Consider the following 23,839-nt stretch of genomic DNA (forward strand, 5'->3'; position numbering starts at 1 on the left):
TTGCACGTGTGTTACGGAGATAAATTCACATCCATGTGAACGAGTGAGGGCGCCATACATTGCAGTCGATCAGAGCCGTATATTGGGATATACGGCTCTGCAGTCGATCATAGAGGAGGGACAAACGGACTTAAAGGGAAGGTACACCTTCTCACTTGGTGTATCCCAACATAAGCATAAACAACCAACCTGTTAAAATTTGAGCTACATTAGTCATCGAAGTTGCGAGAAAAAGATGAGAGAAAAACACCCTTGTTGGACGAAGTTTGTTTGCTCTCAGATAGGAATAAAAGACTTCTGGCTAGAAGTCTTTAGTTATTTCAGTAAGAAGTTACCTCTTTCTCAAAATCTATGCTACTTCAGAGGGAGCCGTTTCTCACAATGTTTTATACTATCAACAACTCTCCAATGCTCGTTACCAAGTCAATTTTTAGGTTAATATTTGTTTTGAGTAATTACCAAACATGTACCTTCCCTTTAATTTTTTTAAAGTATAGACCTATGAGAAAATAATACATACTCGGTGCTAATACAAGGATTCTGCCTTTTGATTGGTTTACACGTTATCTTATTTTGCCTTTGAAAATCCACACGAAAGCAACGCGCTGAGCACGCAGCAAACAGACTAACCCCATAACACCAAGTGTTACCATACCCAGATCATAGAGTTATATATAAGAACTAGAGGGCGCACGAGTGATGCTTCGTGCACAAACGCGACAGGACCGCAAGATGACAAGCGCGTCATTCTGCACGCGCGTTGAATATGAAATACACGTTTGAGTTTTTTTATTTCATTGAACGCTCACGCAATGCCGTTTGTTCAACCAAACTTTGGTTTAACTTACAAATCAAAACGAACCAGATAAATTATAGACTTGCCCAGTCCCTCCGAGTTAGCCTCCACTGGGCCATCTACCGGTGACTGATATGATACAAAAACAGATCGTGCCCCCTTCCCCCCCCCCAGAAAAGCGGAGATGTTCGCCCCATCTCTCTCACCCACTCTCAAAAGAAAAGGAAAAAGGAAAACAACAAAAATAAGAAAAAGGGAATAAATTAAAGTTGCGTTACGTGACTTGTGTTCTAACTATCATTGCTTATCAAACTGTCAACAAATCGTCATTGCTTCGATTGTATTGATTAACTCAGCAAAGACAGTAAGTAATACTGAATATAAAACTCGCATGTCTTTTTATAAAACATGGCCCATCATGTATAAGTGCTCTCAGCTGACAACTCGACCAGCGCCAGTATTTCACCTTCCGCAAATAGAAGTACCTACCTCAATAGATGACTGACATACAAAAGTATTCCAGTATTAGTTTTTTTACAGTTTAATGCAAACTTTTCGAAAAGTTGAGATCGTGGAAGCACACAAAACACTACTTATATATCCACCTACAAATAAATACTGCATTATCATGAACTGAGAAAATAAGTTAAGCATGTATACATATTGACACAATCACTGAAGCGGCGCCATTTGTTTGGTTGCTGCGAAGCAACACCAGCAAAAATTCACAACTGCTCGTTAAGCCAGCGAGGTATGTCTACAGGGATACTTCAGGAATAACTTATGTCTGATCTTCGCCATCCGCGGTCTGGAACACCTTGGACCCTTTTCATATACACCGGAGATAACTAAAGTTGAGCTGTTAAGGTATGATTTTGAAACGCTTTAAAGTGTTAAGTACGATTAACATTTATACAGCGCTGGACCAATTCAATGCACTTCACTTCATACGGTCACGTTAACTTATGTGGATTCAATTTGTACACACATGATCGGCTGCGACAAATAGCATTATTCGTGGTTGGGATGAAATCTTGTATCTTGTGTGATAAACCACTCGTTTTGTCCGCCATACCACTCTTGCAAAGAGCCATTATGGCGGACAACTCTTTTTAGAGTGCAAAGACTGTGTTACTTTCATCTAATTAATATAGTGAAGTGAAGATTCAACTTCACTTAAAAAGAGTGACCCAGATTGACTTTCACTTTCAAAAGAATGAAACTTACACCACTCGGACAAGAGCGCGAAAGTTTCACCCTTTTACATTAAAGGAACACGTTGCCTTGGATCGGTCGAGTTGGTCTTTGAAAAGTGTATGTAACCGTTTGTTAAAGAATGCATACGATTAGAAAGATATTTTAAAAGTAGAATATAATGATCCACACAAGTAACACTCGAAATTGCGAAGTTTTCCTTTTACCTCGTCGACAATCACGGTCGGCCATTCCGACCGTGTTATTTCGCACAGTAAAAGGAAAACCACGCAATTTCGAGGCAAACTTGTGTGGCTCATTGTATTCTACTGTTAATACACCTTTCCAACCATATGCATTGTTATAGACCAACTCGTCCGATCCAAGGCAACGTGTTCCTTTAAGAGACCTTAGCAATGGCGGACCAATAGGTACCACAAACGCCACTTTGAATTCAATAATAATTTAGTGTCTGCCATGGTGGCTTTTGTTTCTTATTGCTGCTAGAACAGAATCTTGAACAGACGGCAACAGGGATCCTTTTGAAAAAAAAAAAAAAAAAAAAATATTTGTATAAGTTCTTTGGATTTATATATGTTTTCCTTGGGTGAGAAGCAGTCTGTAAATAATTATTATTGTCTTCGGCAGATTCAATGGCTCGTGTGTAATGTATGTCGGATTTGTCATCCATGTTTAACTTCCATCTTGAATTGTTTTAAAACTCACGAGGAAAAAGGGGGTTTGGTTTGTGCTAGAGTGCATGACTAACACGAATATCCGTTTTGAATCCAACCATTTTGGAGGATATATGGCAAATCGGTTACGCATGCGTTATATTCAAGTTCTGGCGTTTCAAATGCACACAAACATTCCCATAGCTAGTGTTTATAGGCGCGTGAATTCACACTTCTATTAGCCTTTTGTGAGGTATGGTGTTATGGACACTGTAGGAGTACACTGTTTGGCGATGTTTCTACATACAAACGATTTGTACCCAAACCAATAACCAATAGTGTCATAGTATTGTGTCGTATTGCTGTGAAGTTTGCTTTCAAAGATGATGTATGCCCCCCCCCCCCCCGCGCTTGGCTTCTTCATGCTTCACTTGCACTGGTCGGTCAACATTAATAAAATTACTGTAAAGAAATATCTATGCCATGAGACTTGACCTTTTTGAACTCACACGAACTTGGACAATGAGGCCATAGAGCCCATTTCATGAATAACAAAGCTGTCTGCTTCGTTGAAACTTTCCCATAAAACGAACCTGAAACTATTCATTCCGCCTCTTGCTATTCTTATCCCTATAATGAAACACGGTATTACTGCAGTATGGGTGGCCATTTTCGAAACCACGGCTTCGGTTCCCAGATTCTGCTCGGGTGCTTTACTCAAAATAATTATTAGCATGAAATTTTAGAAAACACTGTGAGAAACGGCTCCCTCTGAAGTAATGTAGTTTTCGAGAAAGAAGTAATTTTTAACGAATTTGATTTCGAGACCTCAGATTTAGAATCTTTTTGAGGTCCCGAAATCAAGCATCTGAACTTCGAACGGTGTGACGAAGGTGTTTTTTCTTTCATTATTATATCGCAACTTCGACGACCGATTGAGCTCAAATTTTTACAGGTTTGTTGTTTTATGCATATTGAATTGCTCCAAGTGAGGGACTAGTCTTTGACAGTATTACCAATTATGTTCACTGTCTTTAATTTGGGTACGTGCTCAGGGCTTCAGATGAGAACGGAGCCTGGAGCCAAATCCAAAGCCGAAGCCGTGGATTCGAAAAGGGCCTATTTATTATGATTGTTTTTCATGCATCATCACAAGACATTGAAAATCGCTATGACAATAATAAATTATAGCTATGACATTATGATATGCGATGTAAGAAAAGCTTAATAGTGGGTTTACAAATTTCATTACTCAATCTAGAATTCAAAGGTGTTCATCAGACTCAAAGTCAACACTTTGAACATAAATTGATTTTGTTGAAAACAATTGTCAAACAGTGAGGTACTATAATACTAAAGGCAGTGAACACTATTGGTAATTATACTCAAAATAATGTAAAGCATAAAACCTTATTAATTTGGTAAAGAGTAATGGGGAGTTGTTGATAGTATAAAACATAGTGAGAAACGGCTCCCTCTGAAGTGACGTAGTTTTCGAGAAAGAAGTAATTTTCCACGAATTCGATTTCGAGACCTCAGATTTAGAATTTGATGTCTCGAAATCAAGCACCTGGAAGCACACAACTTCGTGTGACAATGGTGTTATTTCCTTCATTAATATCTCGCAATTTTGACGACCAATTGAGCTTAAATTGTACAGGTTTGTTATTTGATGCATATGTTGCGATACACAACGTGAGAAGACTGGTCTGTGACAATTACCAATGGTTTCCATGCTTTAAGATATTACAAAGTGAGGTACTCATACTAAATTGAAAAAATCAAGACTACTGGACTTGTCCAGTCAACAGTAAACGTGCCTGTAAACCTGCTGTGGCCCAGTATCCAATTGGAACACTGATCGTGATTTTCACGTCAATATTTATGGAATACTCGTGATTTGGGAGTACAAATCGTGAACATTTAAATGTTTTCGAAAATTAATATTAATTTGCGACTTGTGGCACAAATAACTACATAATAAATATTCACGAGTTGTGTATCAAGCGCAAATTAATACATACGTGAAACATTAATGTGAGTGGGAATTAACGTATAGTCTCGTAATTATTATGTCTGGTGTCCCTTCAGAGCCACCACACAAACGCTTAGGAGTCACGTCATGAACTACTAACCTGCGTATCATAAGGGTTGGTTTTGTGGGAAAAACGGAAATATTATTATATTATTTCCAACCATAAATCTTTGCAAAATGAAACTACAGACTCATTTTCACTGTCCAATCTAGTGTTTGAAGGCATTATACAAATCTACCCATATTCTCGTTCACGCCTCCGTATTTTGTCAGTTTTAAAAGGTGGTATTTTGAATGTGGGTGGCATCATCAACACGCAGGGGGCCTGCACGGGAAACGCACGAGTGTTGGCAGAGTGGATTGCATTTATTTTGCAAGGCGTTTGTCCTTGCGTCGAGGCTATACATGCCTCCGTTTCGTATTGTATTTTGCAGGGGGTGAATTCGCCCCCATATTCACCGGTCTGGAGTAACTGTCCCTAATGGCCGGAGATTTCACCCCCTTGAGACACCACGCATTGTCAATATTTGGGCATCGCAAACCGAAGAAGCTGAATAACCAACACGAAAATGGGTATTTGTGGACACTAAATGCAAACCATTGGTGTTTTGATCACCATGAACCATTTGTCATCTGTTTATGCATTACAATGGATTGCAAAATATTGACAAAATATAATTTTCACATTACATAAGTTGAACGTCAGTTAATAAAATTAAGAACTATTGAACTGTACAATCTTAAAAGGCCGAACAATTTTCAAACTACTGCTAATTATGAAGACGTAACACTCCAAAGCCTTTCGGGTCAGTTGACCCGGATAGATTCCAGCTCCAAAGGGAACTGACCAGTTTCCGGGTTTCCGTGTCAGATTCACCCAGAAACTGGTCAAGCTGACGCAGGAATCAAAGCTATAAAAAAAATTGCAAAACCATTTGCCGGGTAAGCCAGCAGGCCCTCTGTGACCCTGATCATTTCTGACCCTTTCGAAATCGCGGTTTTGGCCTGAGTTCGGGCCTTGTCAGTCTCAATCAGGTGTACTCGGATCTCAGTAGTTTCGAAAAGGCATAGATTTCTGTTCTTAGTTTCTTAAAACTAGCTTTTTCAAACTACGTCAACAAAAAGGACCTGTTCATTGGTTAATGAACACAAAAAGTAGTTTAGTAGCCTCACGTTTCGACCCTGAAATGTTGTCGAAGGCTAAATTGTCGAAAATTCAGGCTTACTATCCATTAAAGCGAAAAAGAAGAATGCTGGGGTGTGTAACCTGGATCAACAGACAGAATACTAGCCCCTTTTTCTCGCCGGGGATAATGTAAGGCAAACTAGGATGAGAAGGGGGGAGGGGGGGGGGTGGCAGTTAGACAGCTTGACATCGTTGAGTGGGATATACTTAAAAAAAAAACATATTATGATGAAACAATAAAACAATTCAAAATACTGAACAAAGCATGCAACAGCCAAACAGCCAGCATATCAAACTTAGACTGGAACCCAATTTAACTAACCGGTCAACTGAACTGTAATGGCCGTTACCATGGTAATTAATCACCCGTTATCATCTAGATAAATAGTTGTCAATGTTTAATCTGGAAGATTATTTTGGATCAGAGTTTGACATCAACATGACCATTAAGGTGAAGTATTTTCGTTGTGCATAACACCATAAGGTTTGTTTTTCTTAATTCATTTATTATCATTTTAATAAATAAAATTGATGGTAGATTACACTGCCTATTTTTCAAGATACAAATAAAAAACAAAAAACTTTGAGGACATTGTAAGTGCTTATTAGAACACCATACAAAGCAAAGTGAGTGTGAATGGTATCACACAATGTGTAGCGGCAAACCGAACATCTGAAACAAAATCACAAACTTCCAAGAAGTTTGGTTTGTGTTTTGTCGATGATCTTATGGTCTTTTTCACATCTTCAAGTGCATTTTGTTTTGACTGTGCAGACTAAAATAAGAAACCAAAATCCACAATGAGTCATTGCGTCCCTTCGTATCAGAAGTCGCATTAAATAGTTGTTGCCATAGCAACGTGAGAATTGTTGATGAAGCAGGACAGCTGTTGCTAGGGTATGATCAATCAGGAAGAGCGGATTAAGCAATTAAAATTCACCGAAACTTGTAGCCACATACTGCAGTGGGATTCATGCCCAGTCTATACGGGCCTTTTCGAAACTCAAGACTTCAGCGTCGGCTGTGGCTTAAGATCGGCTGGTTACTTTTAAAAACGTACGTTTTTGGTTCGGGGTTCGAAACAGGCTGAAGGAGCCCACCAGGCTGAATACCATAATTTGGTGGAGGGTGTAGGGACACTTTTAAATATTGATGCTCGGACGTTTGGAAAATTACCCTTGTGTAGGGGTGTTTTTATTTGGAGGGTGAAAACCTCGACGGGCACACAGGGACTCCCCGTATTCAATTGTGGAGAGTCTATGAATAATTGTTTTTAATTACTCTCAAAGGCTGTGAGACTTCTAAATATTTTTCGTGAGATGCACCCCTATACCACGGATGGTTAAATGACAACGTAGAGGGCGAATGGTGTTAAAAAAAAAAACGCCTGTGGACTGTCTAGCATTCCATGTTCCTAAGATGCCTTAGAGCTCTTCGTTGTTGTTGTTTATGTTTAGGATTTGACTACGAATTTACTTCAACTGCCCGATTGCTTCGTTTTAACATTACTTCCTCCATGCTTAAAGCCACTGGACACTTTCGGTACAAAAACAAGTTCACAGATTTACAAATAACTTACAGGGTTTACAGAAGGTAACTTCTCTTGGCTTTGAAACATACTATACCATGAAATACTTTACTTTTTTAGAAAACATTGAAACAATATGATTCTCGATATCGAGAATTACGGATTTATTTTAAATTTATGTTATGACACGGCAAAACGTGCGGAAACAAGGGTGGGTTTTCTCGTTATTTTCTCCCGACTCCGATGACCAATTGAGCCTAAATTTTCACAGGTTTGTTATTATATTGATATAGAAGTTGTGATACACGAAGTGTGGGCCTTGGAAATTACTATTTACCGAAAGTGTCAAATGGCTTTAACCGCCAGGGTGAATCGCGAGAGTGTTTGCTTATCGGTTCATTGAAACAGAGTTTTTTAAACAAAATTGCAACTGTCAAATTCCAAAAAGGTAAATCATTGACGTTTCGTTATATCATAGAGCAACCTTGCTATTTTGTTATATTATGACGTTTCGTTGGCACAGAAGCGGTCAGTGCATAGCTGGACCTTGACAAAATGATTTTTTGGTTTGTTTGATGTATTTTGCTTCATGTTTACATATGTAGGTTTACAGTGATAGGAGAACTGCATACCGGTCTATATTGGGGCATAGCGTGTGCAATAGGAGTCATTCCACATACACATTACAACGGCTGCTGGTCAAACTTTGAACTACGTCATGGATTTAAATTCAGATAAGACGACGACACCCTCGGGTTCCCAACATGATCTCGCCAACAACAGTGTCAAACCGCAGTCGGGATTTGCTGATCACAGAGGTGGTTTCGACAACCAGGGGGCAAATCTAAATGACAGTCACACCACGACATCAGGGGGGAGTGTGAGTAACGACGAACCCGGTCACAATTCAACGATGCCAGCGATTGAGATGAAAGTTACGGCTCGTGAAAAGGACGTGGTGTTGGAGTTAGATACAGCCATCAAGGAGGTTGAGGTAGCGTTTGAGGCCGATGATGGAGGCACCGGGGACGGACGGGAGACTTGGGGCGGGAAGGTGGACTTCTTGCTCTCGGTAATCGGCTTTGCTGTGGATCTAGCTAACGTCTGGAGGTTCCCATACCTAGTCTACCGAAACGGTGGAGGTAGGTCAAGTGATAAAGTCAACATCAACTATTGTGTCAATATAGTTATACTGGTCCGATGTGGGGATAATGTCAATATTTTTTTCCGCAAGTTAAAAAGAAAGGTTTATTTAAGTAAACAATGGCAGTCTAAAGGTTTAAATTACGCCATGATACAACGGGTGTGTATAAAATACACCCAATCTCAATGTAATAATAATTGCATAAGATTGGTTGTCACACTGATATAGGCCTACCGGTATAACTTGTTCATGTTTGTTGTGTTTCATTAAGCCTTCGAGATAGACTCTGCACAGGGTCGAAACGTCAGGCCATTAACTATTTTTTGCACCGATGTCCTTTGTGAGAACGCTATTAGCCACATGTTTATTCCTGTTAAACCGATCACTATTGATTAATCCTAGTCGATAACTTATAATTAATTGCTGAGTTTTCTCCAGCCTAAGTCTGTTTCACATCGATTGAAAAAACGTAATATTTTTTGTTAAAGTTTTCACATCCGAATGCCAATCGAACGAATGCCATTTCTGATTATATCTAATTGTTCCTGATAATTATTTGTTTTGAACTGGATGATATTGAACTTTTGGTGTTTCTCACTCGGTGTTTCTCACCACGCCACACGCATAAAGTAACAAACTAAATTTTGTCATCGAGGTTACCTGACGATGACTATGAGCAAGCGAGCCGAAACGTTGAGACCAATTCAAGAACTGACTCCGCAGTAGTACAGTTAATTACGATCATATTAGCTAAAGCAGTAGTCCCAGCCTATTTTCTATACCATCCGCCCGGGAAATAGTTAATAAGCAGGACAGTTCGTTAAGAACTGAAAAGTCTCCCGAACACCTGAACAATCTACTCCACGGTAGTAGTAAGAATAAAGCAAGACAGTTCTCTAAGAACAAACTCTACCTTGTAAGTAGATACGCACATGGTGTTACCGCAAACCACATTATTGATACCTATAACCATGCAATGCCTCAAATCCTATATAATTTTGAAAGAACTTATTGAAAGAAAGAACACTGTTTGATTGCATGAAATACGCTTTCAGATGGCTGAGAAAGGCTTCGGTGCTGACTGAAGTCCACATAATCACGTTTTGGGGTGAAAACCACCTCTTTCAATTGAACTACAATAATTCAAAGTGTGTCGTTTCATAACAATGCTTTATGATACCAACTACTCTCCAATGCCCTTCATAAAGTTTGTCTGGTAATTAATTTGTGGAGTAATTACCAAAAGTATTACTCTATCTCTAATGCCGTCTTGTTTTTCGTTTCTAATTAAAAACTGTCATGGTTGGCTTTCATGTCATGCTGGACATAACGACGGTCAGATGGGTTGTCATGGTCAGATGAAATACGTCACAATACACTATTGTTATCAATGTATATAGTCCTTGCGCCAATAATGCACAAGGCTATGCTAATGCTAACACAACGGTAAAGAGTCAAGTCACGAATGGTTTAAAAAATCCACACCCCTGCATGCGTTAATCAATTTCAACTGCAGTAAAATTTTCAGAAATACATTGTCGTAAAAAACAAAATGTTGATTAGAAAGTAGAATAAGCTGATGCAAACAGGGTAGAGTCAAGTCACGAACTATGACCGGCGTTACAAATCCAAACCCCTGCGTTAATTAGCTTATTTTGCTGTCAATTTTTCAGAAATTATATTATCATGAAAAACAAAATGTTGACTGGAAAAAAGAACAAGCTGTTACAAGCAGGGTAAAGTTAAAGGCAGTGGACACTTTTGGTAATTACTCAAAATAATTATTAGCATAAAACCTTTCTTGGTGACGAGTAGTATGGAGAGGTTGATGGTATAAAACATTGTAAGAAACGGCACCCTCTGAAGTGCCATAGTTTTCGAGAAAGAAGTAATTTTCTACGATTTTGATTTCGAGACCTCAGATTTAGAACTTGAGGTCTCGAAATCAACCATCTAAACGCACACACCTTTGTGTGACAAGGGTGTTTTTTTCTTTCATTCATAACTCGCAAGTTCGATGACCGATTGAGCTCAAATTTTCACAGGTTCGTTATTTTATGCATATGTTGAGATACATTAACTGTGGAGGCTAGTCTTTGACAATTACCAATAGTGTCCACGGCCTTTAAGTCACGAACTATGACCGGTTTTAAAATCCAACCCGAAGCGCTAATAAACTTTTTCTCTACCAGATTTCAAGAAGTGTGTTGTCATGAAAAACAAAATGTTAATTAGAAAATAGAGTATTAGCTGTTGCAAGCTTATTGCAATTGATTGGTGTAATCATCCAAATCCCAGCCTCAATCAAGTTTGTTCTGTTTGTTCTCAGATTTTAAAAAACTAGTTGGCTTGAAAAACAAAATGTTAATTAGAAAATAACATCAGCTGTAACAGTAGATGTCAAGTGGAAAGAGCTGAATTTAGAGAGAGACATAAACCACTGTGCCAGCGAAAACCCCCAAAACCAAGCATTTTTACTCTGGACAACCATGTGGTTTACCACCCGTCCTCATCCCACAATGTCTTAATTGTCAATCACAACAAGGTCCACTTCAACTAGAAAACGCTTCATATATTTTAAAAGTATAGTGACTCTTGAGCCAAGGTTTGACACAACAAAGCTTTTTTGTATAAGGACCCTCGAACCCACAAGCTACGGCAAAAATGTTCAAACTAATATTTGACTATTATTATTTGCGCTGCAATGTTTGTTTTCCCCCACGACTAGTGTTATAGTATAATCCTAGTCATCCTCCATAATTTGCTCAAGGTTGGGGAAACATCACAGCGCCACTGTTCATGTTTGTTTTTTAGACGTTACACGAAGATATATTTGTTGAACAATATCTCTTGTATGTGATGCTATTTTTTTCTACGCATTAGCAAGTTATATCGTTGTCATTATATTATTTTTCCGTTGTTTCATACCCACAACTATATATGATACGGTTTTCTACATACTTAAAGGTATCAACTATACAGGATTGGTAGAGATACAAAATAAGTCCCACCATGAGTGTTTGTGAAAAAGGTGGAAGACACATGCAGCGAAAATGTAGTGGCCTTGTTGCCCTTTCAAAAGTTTCCCATTGACTTTAAAGGCAGTGGATACTATTGGTAATTACTCAAAATATTTATTAGCATAACACCTTACTTGGTAACGAGTGATGGGGAGAGGTTGGTAGTGCAAAACATTTTGAGAAACTGCTCTCTCTGAATTTGAGTAGTTTTCGAGAAAGAAGTAATTTTCTACGATTTTGATTTCGAGACCTCGGGTTTAGATTTAGAGGTCTCGAAATCGAGCCTGAAAGCACACAACTTTATGTGGCAAGGGTGTTTTTTTTTATTTCATTCATATCTCCTCGACGACCAAATGAGCTCAAATTTCCACAGGTTTGTTATTTTTTGCATATGTTGAGATACACCAAGTGAGAGGACTGGTCTTTTGCAATTACCAACAGTGCCTTTAAACCTAACTCACAATTAATAATGTTTTTTTCTTTTCATATCAGGGGCTTTCTTAATTCCATACGTCATCTTCTTGATATTTGGCGGTCTTCCTATGCTCTACATGGAGCTTGCGATGGGCCAGTATTTCCGGCAAGGGGCAATCAGTGTGTGGGATATATGCCCATTATTTCAAGGTAAGAGTGCCCCGGTGTTTTGGGGATGCTGTCCCCTTGTGTCTCCCATACGTCAAATAAGCATATCAGAGGAAATTATTTCGAAGTATAAAGCGCCCAGACGAATGTTCCACACATTCGACATTAGGGACTTTTTGTTTTCGACGACGGATGGTTCTGCGACGGTAAAGATGACATTTGGCGTCATCTGCGCATGCGTCGGCTTTGAGGACGGTCGTCCCTCAATTTCTACGACAGTACTTGGGATGAATCTTCGTTGTGCTGAAAACGACAACGTTTAGCTGAACAACCGTCGCAGAACCATCCGTCGCCGAAACGAAAAGTCCCTATTATAACGGAGGGGGCGGGGGCACAACATTCCCTGCCATTACCAGTGTGGCAGGATATTCTGTCCCTGCTGCTCCCATATGCAGCCAACTCATGTGTACAAACTTTTTCTGGTAGCGTCCTCTTTTGAATCCTCCTCCTGACCTCCTCCTGACCTCCTCCATGGCAATGCAAGTTAATTTTCATTTTCCATACGGTGGACAGATCCACATTATGCGACATTGTGTGTATTGTTTTGGTTTCCTAACTTGAAATCGCGTCATTCCCTGTATGGTGTGTCGTGGCCGAGCGGTCTTAGTGATCGGAGCCAAGTTCTGATGGCCAACTCTCTCATAGGGTGGTTTCAAATGCTGGTCATGTTTCCGAGCGAGACACTTGACCATACACTTAGCTTCTCGGTAACCAGGTGATAACACTGCAACCTGCGAGAGCTATACGCCTCTCTTAATACCTATGCATGACGTCATAATTCTTACCCAAAATGAGGCTATGGGCGTTCCCCATCACTTGCAGTGGCTGCGCCCATCGCCTCGTTTTGAGTTAGCATTGTGACGTACCTCATGCATAAATATTAAGAGAGGCGTTTAAGACGGAATGTTGGATATGGAGAAAGGGTCCTTTCTCTATAATAAATGGGCCTTGATTGAAACATTATGATCCATACAAACCATCCGAATCGAAACAACCAGTTCAAATTATAACAGATTCCTAACAGAGCGTGCACTGTAAACAGTTCCCGTGAAATTCACGACACTTTACCTTGCACCCTAGCTGCCAGGTAAAGTACTGTAAACTTTACAGTGGAAGTTTCGTAAAGTGTGCCTTAAAGGGATAGTTTGCAAAACTTCTACCGCACTTATTACGGCACTTTACCTGGCAGAGGGTTCCAGGTAAAGTGCCGTAAATTTTACTCTTTTTTTTTAACCATTTTTTTTTTCACGTTGTCGCAGGTCTCGGATGGGCTGTCGTGCTCATAGCCTGGTATGTTGCTTTCTACTACAACGTCATCATAGCCTGGTCTTTGTACTACCTCATCTCGTCATTCACGTCTTCCTTACCGTGGAAGGATTGTCAGAACGAATGGAACACACCGGTCTGCTACGACGGGTCTTTCAATGAGTCTTGGGTCTCGGTGGACGACAAGGCCTTTCTAGTTAACTCGACCACAGGGAGCTCGCCTGCCCAGGAATTCTACGAGTAAGACAGTTATAGCATTTCTTTGCCCTTTTTATGCCAATATCATCGGCAAAACATTGTAAAAAAATTACGGTACCCACTGCTACAAAATAGGATTCGCACGTCCTCTATTGCTAAGGGAAATCTCGGTGGTCTTTTGTTGGTAAGACACTGCTGTAGACATGCAAAAGTCGTTGGTTCTAATCCCACCCGAGTTTTATATTCCTGCATGATTTTGTTCACAAAGCTGAGAAAAAGTGTTGAGTATACAGTGCTAACACACATCTGTGTATAATTGGTAAAATACAAATAATTAAGAACCTAGCTCACGCCTCTTCGAAACAAAAGTACTTTTAATGGCCGCGACTTTGTTTTGTAATAAAAAAAAATTCTTTTCTTGCAAAACATCAGACGGAATGTCCTTGAGATGCACCTGAGCGAGGGACTTCATGATCTAGTGGGACTAAAATGGCAGTTGGTGCTCTGCCTGATGGCTGTCATGGTCGTGGTCTATTTCTCCCTCTGGAAGGGGGTCAAGTCATCAGGAAAGGTCAGTTATGATATTGGTATGTCGTCCTCAAGTCATTTGTAAATGGACAACTTGGACTGATGCGTAATATTTGTATCATACTTGATGTGGACATGACTACGTCGTGACACGTCATGTGCCCTAAAGCAAGACGCTACCACGATGCCCCGTCATTCCAATGGGACGTAAAGCCGTTGTTCCCGTGTGTTGTGTAACGCACGTAAAATAACCCAGTGCACTTATCGTAAAGAGAAGGGGTTTGTCCCGGGGTTTCCTTGTTTCATCGGCAGCATATTGAGCCACAGCACCTTGTAAATCAGTTTGTGCTTTAGAAGATAGGTCTCATACTTCAAAACGTAGCTTCAAAGCATGCCTTGCCTCCCGATGAGTGTGACGAAGTGCTTACATAAGAACCTCGCGTTATTACTTAAACTGGACGCCAGTTAGAAAAAAATACAAGTGTTTATGGACGATGACAAGAGCAAGCTAGTCGAAACATTGATACTAGTTAAAAATTCACTCCGTAGTGAAGCCCCTCGATCCACTATAGCCCCTCGGTCCACTTAAGGTATAGTCCCGTCCGATTGTAGCGGCTGGGACTTAAGCTATTAGTGGATCTTTATTAACTTCACTACCGCGGAGTGAGTTCTTATGTTGGTCTCAACGTTTCGACTACCTTGCTCTAGTCATCGTCAGGAGACACATTAATCTTATTTGTCTTTTATACTTCGCAGGTTGTATGGGTGACTGCAACTCTTCCATACATAGTCCTGACTATCTTACTGATACACGGCTGTACTCTCCCGGGCTCGCTGAAGGGCATCGAGTACTACCTGCGTCCAGACTTCAGTCGACTCTTAGCCGCCCAGGTTTGGATTGATGCAGCCATCCAGATTTTCTACTCCATTGGGGCAGGGTTTGGTGTCCACCTGGCCTACGCTAGCTATAACAAATTCCACAACAATATATACAGGTATGGCATTATGGATTATAACACCCCTTGCAAGTATTCTGCCTGCTCATTGGTTTAGAGCGCGTCACATGACATGTCTTAGTTTTGCTAGACGACGGCCGTGTGATAGTGCGTCGGTTTGCCATGCACTAGTCCGAAGACTAGCACACGGCGTGCAGTACCCAGACGTCCGTTGCGTGTACGAGGATGATAAATTAATAGTCTGTAACCATTTCGGATTGCACGACACTACATGCAGCACAGTAAAAGTGTTTGCAATCTGTATTCGCGTCGTCCGTGGATTGTAGCATTCAGGTCTGTAACTTAATAATAATAGTACAGTTTTTAGAAATGTTTAGGGTGTTATAAAACAAATATTGACTGCTTTTACTCGTGCAAAGGTTAAAAACTATGACTCCCTCGGTGATCCCCGTAGCGTTCTATTTTCCCTTGGCTTCGCCTCGGAAAAATAGAACTCTCCCGGGAATCACCTCGGGAGTCATAGTTTTAACCATAGCATTCGAAGCAGTCAATATTAATTTGTATAATAGCCACTTATTAAAAAGTTTATCTGAATGTAGTGTTTTGGTCATTTCGTAAAAAAATCAAAATAGCAAATTAATCCTAATTAGTGTGTTCACAAAACTATTAAGTATTAGGCACTGAAACTTGCTGAAAATGTCAGCAGAAATGAGTAAAATATAAACGGTTTTTCAAAATCTTTGCGACTTTTCTTCCAGATAGGTCACTCTGTGGGACCAGCGTCGATTTATTGTTTGTTTGTTTGTTTGTCTGCTTGTTTGTTTGTTTAGATGATCTTCCCATCAAGAGAACTCGACAAACTCCCACAAGGGGATATAAACACCAAGCTGGCAACAACCAATCTCTCTCATACAAACATTGGTTTGACGTCTATGATTATGAATTACACAAATCAAGAAATTATGATTCAGTAACTCGACGACAATATTATTTTATTCTGGTAATTGAGAAATCAGTGGTTATAGCTGAAGGATTCGAACCCACAACTTTCTGATTGCAAGTCGTGCAGTCTAACCACTTGACCTAGGTGACAATAAAAATCTACTTGTTAATAATAATATATTATTGTTTAAGGAATTTGTTTGAGGGTTTGAATCATATGGTGAGATATCATTGTAAAATGGTTTGCGGAAACACCATGTGTATAGCTGGGTAATGATGTTCTTTTGAGAACTTGTCTCACATAATATTCCCCTACCGCGGAGTAAAATGTTTCGGATTTCTGGAGACATCTTCACTACAGCCGAGTAGATTTTTTCCGAAGTGCAGAAGACTTCTTAGATCTGAAAAGAACTTATCTGCTTATTAACCGTACTACTCGGGAGGTAGGTGGGATTTTTGCCAGGACTGCTACTTTCTATCATAGCTGTTTTCTTATTGAATGCTTTAGAGATGTACTCTTCACGAGTGCCGTCAACTGCGTGACCAGTTTCTTTGCTGGCTTTGTTGTGTTTGCTGTATTGGGCTACATATCTATGAGAACTGGCAAGGATATACAAGACGTAGCGACCGAGGGTAAAGTTCAATTACTATAATTATAATTATTTATTCAGCCAACGATAAAAAGTTAACAACCAACCACATTGGAAATTGTAGAGCACCTCGAGCTCTCTAGATTTTACAATCACGGTAACAACACGTCTATCTGTTAACATCCTTTTTGATGCAAAACAAGAAACAACGGTATTCTAACAACAATGAATGATTATTTATCCACAATGAAAACATAATATAAAATGGTAGTGGTTTAAAAGCATTTACAACCCATTTCAATAATATATACAGCAGGCGCTTCCCGGTAAACAATGGAACGTCATAATGACGTCTGAGTAAAGTTTCAATTGATTTGTTCAGAAATTTACCAGGTTAAGTTGTTTTGGACTACCATTAACCCATTGCGTTTTTTCCCGGACCGTTATACAATACGTGATACAAACGGCCGAGATAAGTCAATATATTAAGAGTCACTTAGTTTCAAAGTTGTTTACTGTTTTCTTTATTGTATTCATCCAATTGCAGGTCCTGGGCTGGTATTTGTTGTCTACCCTGAAGCTATAGCCACCATGCAAGGATCGACATTTTGGTCCATTATCTTCTATCTCATGTTGATTACGTTGGGCCTCGATAGCTCAGTAAGTAGTTTCTAGCTTTTTTCTTTAAATCTAAACACAGCACCAACATTTCTAACTAACTTGATGCTTTGTTGCGATGGAGGACGAGCTGTCCTTTTTGCGTGTGTGTAATTTAAAGACACTGGACACTCTTGGTAATTGTCAAAATATCAGTCTTCTCACAGGTGTATCTCAACATATGCATAAAATAACAAACCTGTGAATGTTTGTGCTCAATTGGTCGTCGAAGTTGCAGGATAACAATGGAAGATAAAACACCCTTGTCAGACACGAGGTTTTGTGCTCTCAGATGCTAGATTTCGGGACTTCAAAAGTTAAAGGGATCCCCGTTAAGGGAACTTTAAATACTATGTGGACCTACGAATTTCCACATAGTGTTTTTTTCCACATTGTTGATGAATAATGTGTGCTTTCAGATACTGTGGTGAAGATTACCTCTCTCTTTGTAAAATTATACTTCAAATGGTGGCTATTCTAACAATGTTTTACAAAACCAACACCTCTCGAGTGCTCTACCATGTCAGTTTTTATGGACATTAATTTTTTGAGGAAGTAATGACTGTAAACGAACCATCCACCTTGAAATGACCTTCTGCTGTTCATTGTAACAATCTTCCAGTGCATCTTCGTTATTTGAAGGACATTCAATGCTAACATGTAGTTATTTTGTTTGCATCATTCTTCTCCACAGTTCGGTGGTCTCGAAGCGGTCATTTCGGGCATAACGGATAAGTTTCCCAGGCAATTCAGGCATCGCCGGGAACTTCTGACCCTCCTTGTGGTACTCAGTGTGTTTTTATTCGCATTGTTCAACGTCACCTACGGAGGTATCTACATGTTTGTGTTGCAGGAAAGATTCGCTGCCGGTGCATCATTGCTCTTTGTAGTCATGTTGGAAGCGATTGGGATATCATGGTTATATGGTGAGTTTCGATGCAGATCTTGGTTAAATTTCATGAAGCCAAGAAGCAGAAAGTTCTGCTCAGCAAGTTTATTGTCAAATCAAGAAATGATCAGAGTATACCAGTCCAACCAATGGTAACCGGTGTTCTGGTTGGAAACCTATACATTTGGCATGTAGTGCCAAAAAAGACGCATCTATTGTAAATTACAAAATGCCTTAATATTTTCCTGTCAATGTTCACCTTTTTGTTTATAGGAATCGACAATTTTAAGGACAATATCAGAGAAATGCTTGGATTCACGCCAGGGATATGGTGGCGACTCTGCTGGAAGACATTCGGCCCTCTGTTCTTAGTGGTAGGTCACATTTTATTTTAAAGACAGTGGACACTATTGGTAATTGTCAAAGACCAGTCTTCTCAATGGTTTATCTCAACACATGCATAAAATAACAAACCTGTGAAAATTTTAGCTCAATCGGCCATCGAAGTTGAAAAACAACCTTGTTACACGAAGCCGGTGCAGAAATGCATGATGCTAACCGATGATGATGATGATGTGTGCTTTCTAATGCTTGATTTCGAGACCTCAAGCTCTGAAACTCAGGTCTCGAAATCAAATTCGATGAAAATTACTTCTTTCTCGAAAACTATGTTACTTCAGAGGGAGCCGTTTCTCACACTGTTTATATAATAACACCCCTTACCAATATTCTGCCTTTTCAGTGGTTTAGAGCGCGTCACATGATATTTCTTAGTTTTACTAGACGACGGCCGTGTGATAATGCATCGGTTTGCCGTGCGATAGTCCGAAGACTATCACACGGCGTGCAGTACCCAGACGTCCGTTGCGTGTACGAGGATGATAAATTAATACTCTGTAACCTGTTCGGATTGCACGACACTACATGCAGCACAGTAAAAGTTATCGCAATCTGTATTCGCGTCGTCCGTGGATTGTAGCATTGATGTCTGTAACTTAACAGTACAGTATTTAGAAATGTTTGGGGTGTTATAAAACACATATTGACTGCTTTTACTCGTGCAATGGTTAAAACTATGACTCCCTCGGTGATCTATTATCCTTCGGCTTCGACCCGGGAAAATAGTTTTAACCATAGCACTCGAAGCAGTCAATACTTGTATACTATCGACCTCTCCCCACTACTCGTTACCAAGTAAGGTTTTATGCTAAACATTATTTTGAGTTATTACCAATAGTGTCCACTGCCTCTTATGGGTGAATGCTAAATTTGTATTATTTCTTTTCAATGTCATTTTGTTTTTTTATAGTTTATTTAATGTTTTCGTACACTCGTAAAAGTGCCGATAAAACTCAATAATATGAATAATTTATTGCGCAGAATCTACCCAAAGAACGACTCACTCAAAACACAAAGGAAACGTTTAAATGGTTTTTATACTTTCGGCCTTTTTCTCCTGTTGTACTTTTCTTGCTCGCAGTTTATATTCGTCGTCAGTTTGGCGCTTAGTGAACCTTTGACTTATGGCGACTATCTGTACCCGGCTTGGGGCCAGGCACTAGGGTGGCTTCTGTCACTTTCGTCAATGATAGTGGTGCCTGCCTTTGCTGTATATAACGTAGCCACATTTGAAGGGGACAGCTGGAAAATGGTAAGTGACCAGGTTAGATTTGAAGGTTTGCCAGTCCAGGCTGAAATACCTGAGTATAGATTTTTGGCATAACATGGTGAGGTATCAATAGTTTGGGTTTGCGGTAACACGATTGAGTGTGTCTTTGCCAGGTAGAATTTGTTTTTTAGAGCACTGTCTTGCTGTATATTCCACTACCGCGGGGTATATTTTGTCTGGGTTCTGAGAGACTTCATAGTTCTGAAAAGAACTGTCTTGCTTTTTAATAACTATACCTGCAGTGGGCGGAAGGTAGAAACTTGGCTGGGACTACTACTTTAACTTATAGTGGATCGTTATTAACTTCACTACCGCAGAGTGAGGTAACTGGTATCTGAGACCAAAATTGAATTCACTCCGCGGAGAGAAGTCCCCTTAACCCAATTTGCCTACCTCCCCCTCTCATACTTTAAATCCCTCCCATTGAGAGTGAACAGTTTTCTAAATAATCTCCTTTTTTTTTTAGTGTAACAGTTTTACCCCATTTCAGATTGATTGTAATGTTTTACTCAGATGTTTAATTAATTAATTTTAAACTGTTCTCCTCCCTATTAGAGTGAACAGTACTTCTCCCTCTCCGTTTTACTGTGTAAGATTTAGGCCATTTTAAATAGTAATGTAATGTTTTACTCCAAACCTTTTGACTATGTTACTGTTCATGTAATTCTGCTGGCAGCGAATTGAATAGATTTTTAATAAACCATTGAATAAATAAATAAATAAATAATACGAAAATAAACCAATAGGTCTTGTCAGAGCGACGCTGCCTTCAGATTCCAGCTGAAAAGGGGTACTATTCACTTAGTAATCACCCTAAAGAGATAGTTTCACTTTTAATGAAAGCTTTTTTTTTGTGTGTTTTTCCTTAAGAAACTTGCGTTTCTCATCACCCCTATTAAGGACCATGACGATGTACGAAAAGGAAAAATTGTCAGATTCGAGGTAAGTGTGAAGTAGGGAATCCTGCTATATGTAAACATTTTTGTTTTGGGCAATTCATTTATCAGTGTTACAATTGCTATCAGCATCGACACTAGGCCTTTCCTGCCGTGTTCCAACGCACTTGTTTTCGAGAGTCGATTTGTAAACAAAAGTTGTTTATACTCCTGTCATATTTTGGTCAGAATGTTCAAACTTCACAACTTGTTAATAATATTATTCTGTCTTTAGCTCGCTGCATGGATCACAGCTTTCATTATAAGCGACCAGGGCATAATTGCATGAAGCTGAAAATACTGCTTAGCAAATGCTTCTTTTTTTTGCTAAAGCACAACAAAAGAGTGGGCCACCACTTGCAACAGTGTAAACTTTCTGAAATTTTAGCTGATAACCAGGTTCAAGATTTGTCTGTGCTGACCCTAAGCAGGTTTGTATGCTTACATGCCCTGTTTTTTTTTTTTTTTTTTTTTTTTTTTGGGGGGGGGGGGTTGGCCAAACAAATTAGTTATGAGTAGATGTTCATTTTGCACCACACGCAAAAACTAAAGACTATTGTTATAACATTGGTCTTTGGGCATGCATGTGCAATTAGTTATTAAACCAAACACTAATATGAAAAACAAACAGAGTGACAATGGCTCTGGGAATTTTTTAAATTTGTATTTGTTCCAAATTCGAATTATCCAGGGTATCTTACTTTACCGCTTGGAAATACAATAAAATGCGAGTAAAATCCTAACATTGGCTAGGGAGTTCATTTTGTTTTTTATGAAAAACTGGTCGGAACACTATAGAAATAGAGAAGTACCTAAAAATGTGATCATTTTAAATTGTATTTTCTTTATCTTTTCAGAGAAAACACTGGCTCTCAATATGAAAACATGAAACAATCCTTTAGCAACCCTCTTTGATCGTGTTCCCGGTAACATGCAACTATAAAATCAAATCTCATCCGACAATGGGTAGACTTCATCTCCATCAGTCCTTGGTTGGTCGTATCGACTCGAATGAGAACGAAAGATGACTGCCCAGTTTGTAAAACAGTCGAGCAAACACTTTCAGCATCATCAGACTAATGAGAGCGGGTAATGTTGGTCAACAGAATGTTTCCCCGTTCGAAACTGATGACATTGTATCGAAAAGAAATTGACAACAATGGACACCGAAAAGATGAATCCCCCGTTGAAGTTATTGAGGTTTCAGGACAAAGGTGGGCGAGGATGCGCTCTGTGTTGCTATAACAACGGACCACCAAAATGAACATGAATCAAGTCTCTACACGGTAGAGGTTTTGTGACTAAGGGGCAATAATGTGCTTTTTAATGCCATAACAACGGACCACAGAACGAGAATTAGCCTCTGTTGACGCGTTGTAAACTTGTAATACCCCATTCAAACCAAGGACTTGTAGCAAACGGGGAAAGATGCGCTCTTGTTAAAGGCAGTGGACACTATTGGTAATTACTCAAAATAATTATTAGAAATAATAATTGTATTCTACTTTTAAAACATCTTTCCAACCATATGCATTTTATAAAAAAGGGTTACAAACGCTTTTTATAGACCAACTCGTCCGATCCACGGCAACGTGTTCTTATTAAAACCGAGGACTTGTAACAAAAAGGGCATGGACGCGCTCTGCTAACCCAATGGACCACTGACGCGAAAATGACTCTTGTAGATCTAGAATGACCTCATCAGTCACGATGTAGAACCACACTCCCCAATACATACACAGTCGTCATCAAAACGAGGGGAACCATAATTACGAATCAAATTTTGCACATTCCTTCGCAAAAAATACCTGAAACTGATAAATTAAAACTGATTTTTGGCGTGTCATATTAACGCAGCTACTTAGGAAACGCTTGGTTCGTGACTGCACTTAGAGGTTTAGAGACGTTAGTTAAAATCGAATTATATATTATTATATTTTTGTAAATCAGGATGTTAAAGATTGTATATAATAGACGATGCTGCCACGATGTTGGTCGCGTACTCTGTGATAGCGAACGATATTTACTCTTATTTGTTCCCATCCACCGTTGTTCATCAATGATTATGAATTAATTTACTACGGATGGCCATACTGATGAATGCTTTACTCGCTCAGGGTTTCCATATTTTGACGGGTTCATTGTTTTGATAATGATGATTAAAATAAACAACACAGGGCGCTATATATTAATATTCTGTCACTCTTAGGTTTCCAAGTGAATGTCTCTTTAATTATGAATAACCTTTATCCCCAGTTGTACGGGGGGAACATTTCAACCAAGATCCTTTGTAAACATTTTAAATTCAATGTTTTTATAATCTGAATCTTTTTTTTTTATGTGAAACTCGGGTAGGTCGGTAGGCTATTTGAGGTACGACCGTAATTTTTATTTCCAAATCTGTGTATATTGAAAATAAACAACTTGTTTTGAAAATGTGTATTTTTATGTAAAGGACTTATATACAACATAATAAAATAAATGTATAATCATTGTTTCAAGCTCAGAATAAAGGACTTTGGATCTAGAATGAATCTGGGTCTGTGTGAACTTTGGTAAAAAGAAGGGGGGGGGGGGTTCGAATCACTCGAGTGAATTGCCCCCGGATCTTTTGTTAACAAAAATGTACACATCGGTGTGAGGGTTTAGAGCACACCTGTGTGACCGGGCTTTAATGACGGACGTTTATCCAGAAGAGGACGCTGTTTTATCCGGCTATCAGAACCACGACAACAAGCTTGGAACCGAGTCTAATGACCTGTCTGCTCTGATTCCATTGTGGGTGTTGCGTGCTAAAGGGGAGTCCCCCGCACTAAAAAATATAAGAATATCGCGCATTAAAAAGTAGTTCCGATCTTTCTTGACACTATTGGTAACTACTCAACATAATTGTTAGCATAACAACTTATTTGGAAACAAGCAATAGAGAGCTATAAAAGATAAAACACTGGGAGTCCCTCTGAAGTAACGTAGTTTTCGAAAAAAAAGG

General features: G+C 39.4%; 1 protein-coding gene across 1 annotated transcript; it reads left to right on the top strand.

Annotated features, from left to right (window-relative positions):
* The first annotated feature begins 1,505 nt into the window (after window positions 1–1,505).
* On the top strand, window positions 1,506–22,360 carry LOC117289418 (sodium-dependent noradrenaline transporter-like). Its single transcript, XM_033770538.1, has 13 exons — window positions 1,506–1,663; window positions 8,020–8,556; window positions 12,071–12,202; window positions 13,480–13,726; window positions 14,117–14,255; window positions 14,969–15,207; window positions 16,619–16,743; window positions 17,248–17,360; window positions 18,052–18,283; window positions 18,520–18,620; window positions 19,727–19,897; window positions 20,786–20,857; window positions 21,708–22,360. The coding sequence occupies exons 2-13, from the start codon at window positions 8,133–8,135 to the stop codon at window positions 21,729–21,731; spliced, it is 2,019 nt and encodes a 672-aa protein (XP_033626429.1). The 5' UTR covers window positions 1,506–1,663; window positions 8,020–8,132; the 3' UTR covers window positions 21,732–22,360.
* The last annotated feature ends 1,479 nt before the right edge of the window (window positions 22,361–23,839 follow it).

This window comes from Asterias rubens, chromosome 4 (genome assembly GCF_902459465.1).
Source record: "Asterias rubens chromosome 4, eAstRub1.3, whole genome shotgun sequence".
Classification (NCBI taxonomy): Eukaryota; Metazoa; Echinodermata; class Asteroidea; order Forcipulatida; family Asteriidae; genus Asterias; species Asterias rubens.